The 11,732-nt window shown below is 42.0% G+C and overlaps 1 protein-coding gene across 6 annotated transcripts in view; it reads left to right on the top strand.

Annotated features, from left to right (window-relative positions):
- The first annotated feature begins 2,511 nt into the window (after window positions 1–2,511).
- LOC107870685 (alpha-ketoglutarate-dependent dioxygenase alkB) overlaps window positions 2,512–11,732 on the top strand; it is a 21,930-nt gene continuing 12,709 nt past the window's right edge. For 4 of the 6 annotated variants that reach the window (XR_007055764.1, XM_047413050.1, XM_047413049.1 and 1 more), the window contains exons 1-7: window positions 2,514–2,737; window positions 2,814–2,968; window positions 3,187–3,545; window positions 6,320–6,430; window positions 6,546–6,684; window positions 6,818–6,884; window positions 6,989–7,110. Coding sequence is in view for 5 of the 6 variants with exons in the window: in XM_047413050.1 (XP_047269006.1) it covers window positions 2,652–2,737; window positions 2,814–2,968; window positions 3,187–3,545; window positions 6,320–6,430; window positions 6,546–6,684; window positions 6,818–6,884; window positions 6,989–7,110 (1,039 nt within the window). In the remaining variant the exon portion in view is untranslated. Of the gene's footprint in view, window positions 2,738–2,813; window positions 2,969–3,186; window positions 3,546–6,319; window positions 6,431–6,545; window positions 6,685–6,817; window positions 6,885–6,988; window positions 7,111–11,732 lie in introns of all 6 variants that reach the window. The other 2 variants (XM_047413048.1, XM_016717286.2) reach the window with 2 other exon arrangements.

The raw sequence follows: 11,732 nt of genomic DNA, 5'->3' as shown, positions 1-11,732 counted from the left end.
TATTTTGATTTATGAGATATTTTATAACTCTTACCTTAGAGATAAGACTTAGCTCAAGGGCTTTCAAACAATAAATTATACCCTATGGGCAAGAATTGACTCTACCACGTTATATTTTCATTTGTGAGATGTTCTACAACTATTGCTTTAGAGGTAAGACTTAGCTCAAGAACTTTCAAACAACAAATTATGCCCCATGGGTAAGAGTTAACTCTACCACATTATATTTTTATTTATGAGATGTTCTACAACTATTGCCTTAGAGGCAAGACTTAGCTCAAGGACTTTCAAATAATAAATTATGCCCCACGGGCCAAAGTTGACTCTACTACATTATGTTTTCATTTATGAGATATTCCATAACTATTGCATTAGAGGCAAGATTTGACTCAAAGACTTTCAAACTACAAATTATGCCCCACGGGCAAGAGTAAACTCTACCACGTTATATTTTTATTTATGAGATGTTCCACAACTATTGCCTTAGAGGCAAGACTTGGCTCAAGAGCTTTCAAACTACAAATTTATGCCCCATGGGCAAGAGTTGACTTTACCACGTTATGTTTTCATTTATGAAATGTTCCACAACTATTACCTTAGAGGCAAGACTTAATTAGCTCAAGGACTTTCAAACTACAAATTATGCCTCACGGGCAAGAGCTGACTCTATCACGTTATGTTTTTATTTATGAGATTTTCTACAACTATTTTCTTAGAGGCAAGACTTAGCTCAAGGACTTTCAAACTATAGATTATTCCCCACGGGCAAGAGTTGACACTATCACGTTATGTCTTTATTAATGGGATATTCTACAACTCTTGCCTTAGAGGCAAGACTTAGTTCAAGGACTTTCAAACTACAAGTTATGCCCCACGGGCAAGAGTGACACTATCACGTTATGTCTTCATTTAGGGCAAGAGTTGACACTACCACGTTATGTCTTCATTTATGAGATGTTCTACAACTCTTGCCTTAGAGGCAAGACTTAGCTCAAGGACTTTCAAGTAATAAATTATGCCCCACGGACAAGAGTTGACACTACCACATTATGTCTTTATTTATTAGATATTCTACAACTCTCGCCTTACAGACACGATTTATCTTAAGAATTTTCAAAGAACTTCATAATAACAATTCATGCCCTTAAATTTGCTTTGATATCAAAAAAAGAAAATTTCTTTGCGGATTATCCAATTTTTTATTTATTAGCAAAATATAAGGTTGAGAAAAAAAGAAAAAAATGATCAAACAAAATACAGAAATAAAAAAAGTTTGAGAAAAAAAGAAATAAAAAATAAAGATCAAGAAAATACGAAGAATTAAAAAATTTGAGAAAAAGAAAAATGAGAGGAAAAATAAAAATAAAGTTTGAGAAAAATGAGGAAAAAAAAGAGGACTGAAAAAAGAAAAAAACGATCACACAAAATAGCGAAATAAAAAAAAGTCAAGAAAAAAATAAAGGTTAAGAAAAAAGTCAAGAATTAAAAAAAATGAGAGAATAAAAAATGAGAGAAAAATAAAAATAAAGTTTGAGAAAAATGAAGGGAAAAAGGAGAACTGATAAAAACTAAAAATAAAAGAAAAATAAAGGTTAAAGACAAATAAATTAAAAAAAAAGGGAAAAAAAATAGATAGTGCTTGAGAAAAAAGAAAAAAGAGAAAAAAATAAAGGTTGAGACAAATGAATTAAAACAATAAAATAAAAATAAAAGAAAAATAAAAAGTAAAAATAATGAAAAATAAAATAATAAAATTAAAGAAAAAAATAAAAATTTAAAATAATAAAAAATAGAATAATAAAATTAAAGAAAAAAATAAAAAATAAATTTTGAGAGACAAATAAGTATGGAAAGTTTAAAAAATATATTTGATGTATAGAGGGGAAAAATGGTACTTGTACTATATACTTAAAAAATAAGAAAGGTTATTTTTTAAAGATATTTCTTATTGAGGTCAAATATCTAAAGCCACCCATATTTGGGTTTATGACATGCAATTTCCTGATTAATAAATACCAAATTAAACCCAAATAAAAAAGCTCGTGTTGATACGGACCTTGCATCTCTATTGTTAAAAATAAACATCCAATTTCTTTTCGTATATATTTTTTTCTTGTATACTTTAGGAGTTCTTACAATATTATAAAGATAATATGATAATAATTACAGAAATACATAAAAGATAATTTTATCTAAAATATATATTTTTAATGAAAGATAAAAAATTTGAGATAAATCTAAATTTAAGATATAGAAGGGCGATTAATATTTGTTCTATAAAAAAAATATTATTTTATAGAATTTTTTTTAGTTTTTCAGTGTATTTCCACAGTCAGCAGTCGTGAGACTAATCTTTTATTTCTCTGTTAGTGCACTAAACGATAGAGAACTGACCATAAAGTTTACTCTATTCAGATCAAACTCTCGATCTCTTACTTGAGATACATGCGTTGAATCACCGTGCCAACTCTAGTGATTGTTTTATAGAACTTCTTGTACGGGCGAGAAAAAAATCAAATCTACCGGTAGAGCCATTTTTGTAGTTTATCCCGAGAGCACGTCTTAAACACGTGAGGAAATCAATGTAACCCGATTACCACCTATAGCGTCTAAAGAAACCCTAATTCAAAGAAATTTTTTAGGTGTAGAAGATGTACGGTTCCACCGACGATTCAGAGCCAGCCGCTTTCAGGAAGGCTGAAAAGAAATACAAGCTATATTACGACAATACCCGAAAGTAACTAACTTGTTAAAGTTGGATGTTTTTTTTTTCTTTTCCGGTAATGGGACACTAATGTGTTGGTTTAACTCAGGAGAAAGCAGCAACCGAGACCAGTAGATTTGTCGGAGGTAATTGATTTTAAGTCAATTTCAGAGTCTTACCATCGAAATGGTGGACTTCCCTCGGGCATTTTCCGAATTCAATGCGATTTTGATAGTCCTGTCTTCTGCTTGGCAAGTCATCCCGGTATGCCAAATTTAATCCCCTCTTATTGCATTTTTATTTATAGGCAAATTAGCTATGGAATGATTTGTGCTCGAATAAAATGAAATGGTTATAGAGGACTATAGCTGGCTGCAAATTTATTCAGTGTTGAGGTTTAGTTGATTGATTGACATTACTTCTCAACTAATGTTCTATTGTTATCATGCTACAGATTGAAGCCTTTGTGCTGATTGTTGCAGGGTTTTATTTCATTCCTGGAGCATTACCTGTTGAGGAGCAATGCCGATGGATAAAGGAGAGTTTAACAAGCTTTCCTCAACCTCCTAACAGGACCAATCACAATGCAATTTATGGGACTCTGCAGGACTTATTTGCTGCTGCCAAGGATAATAAAGTTTTGATTCACGAGGAGCAGTTTCGTGGGACCAATAACTCAGAGGTTGAAATCATTCAGAACGACACAAATGTTCCCTCATGGAATTTTTTGGATCAATCAGATGCATTATCCAGAGGAGTTACATGCAGATCAGTACCAGCCTCTGTTTTGCTTCGTAAGTTACGGTGGAGCACCCTTGGCTTGCAGTTTGACTGGTCGAAGGTCTTGCTGATTTTCTCCTCATAAACTGCATTATATTGTATAAAGGTTCATTTCGATGGCTTCTTGCCCATTTGCATACCGTCCTAGTGATTTGAGGATACTAAATATTTCTCATTTGTGCATGGATCATAACACCCCTTATAAAGTAGTATTCATAGAGTTGTATTTATTTTATCAGTGAACCAAAGTTACCAACCAAGTTACGTAGGCTTTCAATACCATCATGTTATTTTTAATATGGTACCATTTGTTTCTTCACTTGCTGTCAAAACTGACCAACACTAATGAAATAGGTATTGTACATTCTTTAACTGACTGATACTAATGAAATAGGTATTGTACATTCCTTCCTTCTCAGGTTGTTTCATTGAATAATTTGTTCATTGTGCACTAGCATTAGTTTCTGGTATCTACACCTACTCATCAGACTTTTTAGCAATTGTACACTCATCATTCTTTCCTTCTTCTGTGCAGTATAATTTGTTCTCTTTTCATATACTTGATTTTATTTAATTTTTTGACTTGTTTTCCTAGTTTTTTATTTCCTTGATTAGTATCTGTTCTGAATATATGGGGGTGTGGGAGTGTAGGGGGGACGTGGATAATATGTGGGACAGGGCGGCAACGTGCATTAGGGAGAATGCAAGGGAGGTGTTGGGTGTTTCTAGGGGCCGGGCCGGACATCATCGGGGGGATTGGTGGTGGAATGAAGAGGTGGGGAAGAAAGTGGAGACCAAGAAAGAGGCGTATGCTAAGTTGGTGGAAAGTAAGGACGAAGAAGAGAAGCGGGTAAACAGGAAAGAGTACAAGCTAGCGAGGAAGGAGGCGAAGTCAGCGGTCACGGCAGCTAAGACGGCCGCTTTTGAGAGCTTGTATGCAGGGTTACAGGGGAAAGGAGGGGAGAAAAAGTTGTTCCGACTCGCTAAGGCTAGGGAGAGGAAGGGTCGTGACCTCGATCAGGTGAGGTGCATTAAGGGGGAGGACGGTAGAGTGTTGGTGGAGGACGGCCACATAAAGAAGAGATGGCAGTCGTACTTTCATAGGCTCTTGAATGACGAGGGGGACAGAGCTATTGTGTTAGGGGAACTGGAGCACTCAGGGGAGTGTCGGGATTTTAGCTATTGTAGACGTTTTAAGGTAGACGAGGTTAGACAGGCAGTCCGCAGGATGCGAAGGGGTAGGGCGACGGGGCCGGATGAGATACCGGTGGAGTTTTGGAAGTTCGTTGGAGAGGCTGGTGTAAGGTGGTTGACTGCATCGTTCAATGAAATTTTCAGGACGGCAAAGATGCCCGAGGCGTGGAGGTGGAGTACCATGATCCCCCTCTATAAGAATAAGGGGGACATTCAGTGTTGCAATAACTATAGGGGGATTAAGTTACTGAGTCACTCTATGAAGATATGGGAGAGAGTGGTCGAGGTGAGGCTGAGACGGATAGTGTCTATTTCGGAAAACCAGTTCGGATTTATGCCCGGCCGCTCGACGACGGAGGCAATCCACCTGGTACGGAGGTTGGTGGAGCAGTATAGGGAGAGGAAGAAGGATCTGCACATGGTGTTCATCGACCTGGAAAAGGCGTACGACAAAGTCCCCAGGGAAGTGCTTTGGAGATGCTTGGAGGTGAGTGGAGTACCGCAGGCATATATCAGAGTAATTAAGGATATGTATGAGGGAGCGAAAACCCAGGTGAGGACGGCGGGAGGAGACTCAGAGCATTTCTCTGTCCTGACAGGATTGCATCAGGGATCTACTCTTAGTCCCTTTTTGTTTGCGTTAGTAATGGATGTGTTGACGCGGCGTATCCAAGGGGAGGTGCCGTGGTGTATGCTTTTTGCAGACGATGTAGTCCTGATAGATGAGACTCGAGGGGGGGTGAATGACAAATTAGAGTTGTGGAGGCAAACTCTGGAGTCTAAAGGGTTCAGGGTGAGCAGAACCAAGACAGAGTATGTGGAATGTAAGTTTAATGACGTGAGGCGGGAGAATGAGGTAGGAGTGACGCTAGAAGCACAGGAGGTAGGGAAGAGGGATAAGTTCAAGTATCTCGGGTCCGTGATCCAGAGTAACGGTGAGATTGACAAGGATGTCTCGCACCGTATTGGGGCGGGATGGATGAAGTGGAAACTCGCATCGGGGGTGCTGTGTGATAAGAAGGTGCCGCCCAAGCTTAAAGGCAAATTCTATAGGGTGGTAGTCCGTCCGGCCTTGCTGTATGGAGCGGAGTGTTGGCCAGTTAAGTACTCCCACATCCAAAAAATGAAGGTGGCAGAAATGCGGATGTTGCGCTGGATGTGTGGACTGACCCGAGGGGATAGAGTTCGGAATGAGACTATCCGGGAGAAGGTTGGTGTGACTTCAGTGGAGTGTAAGATGCGGGAAGCACGATTGAGATGGTTCGGACACGTGAAGAGGAGAGGCATGGATGCCCCGGTCCGTAGGTGTGAGAGGCTAGCGTTGGATGGTTTTAGACGGGGAAGGGGTAGACCGAAGAAGTACTGGGGTGAGGTGATTAGGCGGGACATGGAACAGTTACAGCTCACCGAGGACATGACCCTAGATAGGAAGGTCTGGAAGATGCGAATTACGGCAGAGGATTAGGGCCAGTTCGGGTCGCTAGTGTAGGGAATTAATTGGTGGGGGTGTATTCCTGTTATGATTCCGTATTCAGTGCTTCGTGTTCCGTGTTCCATGTTTATTACGAATCTGTGTGCTTTCCTCTGCTTTATATTCCTGCATTCCTGCTTTACTCTGTTTTATATTCCTTATGGGTGCAGTATCTATGTTATGTCATCTGCTTCTGTGCTGTACTATGTGTTTGTGTGATATCTCGTGACTTGAGCCGAGGGTCTTTCGGAAACAGCCTTTCTACTTCATCAGAGGTAGAGGTATGGACTGCGTACATCTTACCCCCCCAGACCCCACTAAGTGGGAATACACTGGGTTTGTTGTTGTTGTTGTTGTAGTATCTGTTTTGAATCTTTTTTCCTGGCATTTGTTCAGCGGAGCTATAATATTTCTCTGCCTCACAACAAGATACCTGATGCACTTTGTCTGTTGGCTGAAAGAATGGCAGCACCTACCCTGCCATTAGGTGAAGCGTTCCATGCAGAAGCAGCAATTGTCAATTACTTTGGTCTAGGTACCTGTTCTAAAATATCTGACTTGTAGGTCTTAAGCATATGAATCTATACCTATGTTAGGTGTTTATAGAAAGGAGCATAACCAGTTGACTTCTTATTTGCTAATATTCTAGTTTCCTCTACTACTTTAAGGTGACACACTCGGTGGCCACGTTGATGACCTGGAGAAGGATTGGAATAAGCCTATTGTTAGCATGAGGTATGTGCTGAAATTTTACCAATCTTCCTTCTTGAATTAAGTTAAAACTTTGTTCTTGTAGAAAAAATTACTAACGCCTAACAAATGTTCTTTTACTCCTCTAGTTTGGGTTGTAAAGGCATTTTCCTTATTGGGGGAAAGTCTAGGGAGATTCCACCTCTTGCAATGTTTGTTCGAAGTGGTGATGTTATTCTCATGGCAGGACAAGCAAGGGAATGCTTCCACGGTTAGTTGACTACTTATGATTTAGTTCTCTGTTTGTGGTATGCTGGCAATAGGGGATGATTATGGCAGGAATTTTGGGCATCTACATGTAGTTTACAGAAATTTGGTGATCCTCAAACTTTTGGAATCATTCTTGGTCTACTAGTAGAGGTATTTTACTTTAGTCAGCAGATTTTACTTGGGATATAATGATCTTGTTCCCGTTTATTAATGATCTAGGATGGTCACACATGAGCTAGTTGAAGAACTGGCTAATGCTGAAGGTTAGCAATCTTAGGTACTAGGTTGAAACAAGAAAAATTAAAAGTTAGTATTCTTTTTTTTTTTTTTTCATTCTTAAGTTCATCTATATAGCCATTCATCTTGTGAGGAGACTGGTGAGAAGTATAGGGAGAGGAAGAAAGACCCCCATATGGCGTTTCTCGATCTAGAAGAAGGTTATAACAAAGTCCCAGGGGAAGGGAGGTCCTATGGATATGCCGGGAGGCTAGAGGTATACTTGTAGCATACATTAGGGCGATGGACATGTACGAAGGAGCCAAGACTTGAGTAAGAACTGTGGGTTGAGACTTGTACACTGTTTGGATGGTGGTTTTTCGTGGTATGGTATGGTTACTAGGAGCTCTCTCTCTAACAACTCTATTTCTCTCTCTCTCTAACGTTCACTAAACCCACGACCACTGCCCCTTGACCGGCTGACGCTGGCGACGGCGTCGGAGCGCCGGTAACAGGCAAGGATAACTCCCACTCCCCCTTCTCTCTCCCCAGTTCTCTCTACCCTTTTCTCTTTCCCGTTTCCTGTCCCCCTCCGTCGTACGAACCACTCGTGCTTTCGTCGGCGGTTAAAGTTGCTGTCAGCTCGACTCCGACGACACAGACAACGCGCAGCTCCGATCACAAGTGACCGATCCGGCGGGTCCATCTGACGGTATTTTTGGTTTCGACCAGATCTGGTTCCCACAACTTCGGATTCCGGAGGCACTCCGGCGAAGCTCCGACCAATTATCCCGGCGACCAGTTTCGGCATCAGTTTGCTGGGACCCAACATAGCACGCAGGAAAAGAGGATTTGGTCTACAAGCGTAACCCGGTGACTTCTAACCTTTGCTATTTCATTCTTCGTATAATTTCTAGTATTATCTCTTGTTTCTTGACTTGTGCTTAATTTGTTGGGATTGTCTGTTGTCGTATATTTCTGGTTTATTCCACTGCTCGACTTAGTTATAATTGGTGGGTTTGGCTTTTTCTTTATTATTACATACTATATATTGTGCTTGTGCTTTCTATTTCCTGCTGTTGCTTGATTACCGTCGTTGTGTGTTTTTTCTGGGAGTTGTGGCTGTAGGCATTGATGGTAGGATAGGGTCATGTCTGAGGGGGTTAGGGCGGGGGCCTGTGTTGGGGGTGGGGGAGGAGGGAAGAGCGGGTGGGGGAGAGGGGGTTAGGCCCAACATTAGGGGAGGTAGAGGTAGACGGGTTGCTAGAGTTGATAGGCTGCGGGTTGGGTCTTGGAATATAGGTACTTTGCAGGGTAAGCCATAGAGCTAGTGAAGATTCTTAGAAAGAGGAGGATCAGTATTGCGTGTGTGCAGGAGACTAAGTGGGTAGGGTCTAAGGCTAGGGATGTGGATGGTTACAAGCTGTGGTACTTTGGTAGCGAGAGGCGGAGGAATAGAGTTGGCATCTTAGTAGATGAAGAGCTTAGAGGGCAGGTAGTGGAGGTTAAGAGGATCAACGATAGGTTGATGACTGTTAAGTTGATCATTGGGAGGTCTACTTTGATTGTGTGTAGTGTTTATGCACCGCAAGTGGGCTTGGATGGGGAGGAGAAGATGCGGTTTTGGGAGGCGTTGGATGAGGTGGTGAAAGGAGTGCCTAGTTCTGAGAAGATTGTTGTAGCAGGGGATTTCAATGGGCATATTGGGGCGTTACCCGGAGGCTTTGGCGATGTGTATGGAGGTTTTGGTTTTGGGGAGAGAAATGAGGAGAGAACTGCTCTGTTGGATTTTGCGAGGTCCTTTGGGTTGGTAGTGGTGAATTCGAGCTTCCCGAAGAAGGACGAGCATCTAATCACCTTTCGAAGCACGATAGCCAAGACGTAAATTGACTTTTTGTTTCTTAGCAAAAGGGGATAGGGTGTTGTGTAAGGACTGTAAAGTCATCCCGAGTGAGAATCTTTCAGCCCAGCATAGGCTCTTGGTGATGGACTTAGGTATTAAGAAAGATAAGAAGAGAAGGGGTGAGGAGGGTAGACCTAGAATTAAGTGGGGCGGCCGTACGCCGGCGAATGTGAGGGAGGAGATATGGGAGAAGGTGGCGGGAATGGGGGTGTGGGAGTGCAGGGGGAACGTGGATAGTATGTGGGATAGGGCGGTTAGGTGCATCAAGGAGACTGCTAGTGAGGTATTGGGTATTTCCAGGTGCTGTGCCGACTATTCTCGAGGGGGTTGGTGCTGGAATGAAGAAGTTAGGAAGAAAGTGGAGACTAAGAAGAGGGCGCATGCTAAGTTGGGTGAGAGTAGGGATGAAGATGAGAAACGGGCTAATAGGGAGGAGTACAAGATAGCTAGGAAGGAGGCTAAGATAGCAGTCACGGCGGCTAAGATAGCAGCGTTCGAGAGTTTGTATGTGGGGTTAGAGGAGAAAGGAGGGGAAAAAAAGGTTGTTTAGGCTTGCTAAGGCTAGGGAGAGGAAGGGTCGTGATCTCGACCAGGTGAAATGCATTAAAAGGGAGGATGGTAGAGTATTGGTAGAGGATGGTCACATTAAGAAGAGATCACAGTCATACTTCGATAGGTTATTGAATGAAGAAGGGGATAGAGTTATTGTTTTAGAGGAGCTGGAGCACGCAGAGGAGTGTCGTGATTTTAGTTATTGTAGACGTTTTAAGGTAGAAGAGGTTAGAGAGGCTATTCGCAGGCTGCGTAGGGGTAGGGCGACGGGGCCTGATGAGATCCCTATGGATTTTTGGAAGTTCTTTGGGGAGGCTGGTTTAAGGTGGTTGACTGAATTATTTAACGGCATTTTCAAGTCGGCGAAAATGCCCGAGGCTTGGATATGGAGTACTATGATCCCTCTTTATAAGAATAAGGGTGACATTCAGAGTTGCAATAACTATAGAGGTATTAAGTTATTGAGCCACATTATGAAGATTTGGGAGGGAGTGGGCGAGTTGAGGTTGAGGGGGATAGTGGCTATCTCGGAAAATTAGTTTCAATTTATTCCCGGGCGTTCGATGACGGAGGCAATTTACCTGGTGCGGAGACTGGTGGAACAGTATAGGGAAAGGAAAAGAGATTTGCACATGGTGTTTATCGACTTGGAGAAGGCGTACGACAAAGTCCCTAGGGAGGTGCTTTGGAGATGCTTGGAGGTGAGTGGGGTACCGGTGGCGTATATTAGAGTAATCAAGGACATGTATAATGGAGGTAAGACTTAGGTGAGGACGGCGGGAGGAGACTCAGAGTATTTTCCTATCTTGACGGGGTTGCATCAGGGTTCCACTCTTAGCCCATTTTTGTTTTCTTTGGTGATGGATGTGTTGACGCGGCATATTCAAGGAGAGGTGCCTTGGTGTATGCTTTTTGCGGATGATGGAGTTTTGATTGATGAGATGCGAGGGTGTATGAATGATAAATTAGAGGTGTGGATATGGACCCTTGAGTCTAAAGGGTTCAGGTTGAGCAGGAGCAAGACAGAATATTTGGAATGCAAGTTTAATGACGTGAGGCAGGAAGACGAGGTGGTAGTAAGGTTGGATTCCCAGACGGTGTGTAAGAGGGATAGTTTCAAGTATTTGGGGTCCATGATTCAGGGGAATAGTGAGATTGACGAGGATGTCTCCCATCGTATTGGAGCGGGATAGATGAAGTGGAAGCTCGCTTTGGGGGTGTTGTGTGATAGGAAGGTGCCGCCCAAGCTTAAAGGCAAATTCTACAAGGTGACAGTCCAGCCGGCCATGTTGTATGGAGCGGAATGTTGGCCAGTCAAGAACTCTCACATTCAAAAATTGAAAATGGCGGAAATGCGGATGTTGCGTTGGATGTGTGGGCTTAATAGGGGTGATAGAGTTCGAAATGAGACTATTCGGGAAAAGGTTGGAGTGGCTTCGGTGGAGGACAAGATGCGGGAAGTCCGATTGAGATGGTTCGGGCATGTGATGAGGAGGGGCACGGATGCCCCAGTTCGTAGATATGAGAAGCTTGCTTTGGATGGTTTCAGGCGGAGTAGTGGTAGGCCGAAGAAATACTGGAGAGCGGTGATCAGGCAGGACATGGAGCAGTTACAGCTCACTAAGGACATGATCTTAGATAGGAAGATCTGGAGGGCGCGGATTAGAATAGAAGGCTAGTGCCAATTTGAGTCGTTGGGGTAGGACATTACTTGGTAGATGTATTATTCTTGCTAGGACACTTTGTTGTATGCTTTATTATGAATGTGTTTACTATTCTTTGTTTATTATCCCTTGTGGGTGGCATATTTTTGTCTTGACATCTTGTTCAATGCTTTATTAAGTATTTGTCTATTATTCCTTGTCTTGAGCCGCGGGTCTATCGGAAACAACCTTTCTACTTCTCTTGAAGTAGTAGTATGGACTGCGTACATCTTACCCCCCAGACCCCAC

The sequence above is a fragment of the Capsicum annuum genome, chromosome 5 (assembly GCF_002878395.1).
Source record: "Capsicum annuum cultivar UCD-10X-F1 chromosome 5, UCD10Xv1.1, whole genome shotgun sequence".
Lineage (NCBI taxonomy): Eukaryota > Viridiplantae > Streptophyta > Magnoliopsida > Solanales > Solanaceae > Capsicum > Capsicum annuum.
Note: the sequence above shows the minus strand (reverse complement) of the source record. Positions and strands in the feature narration are given on the sequence as shown.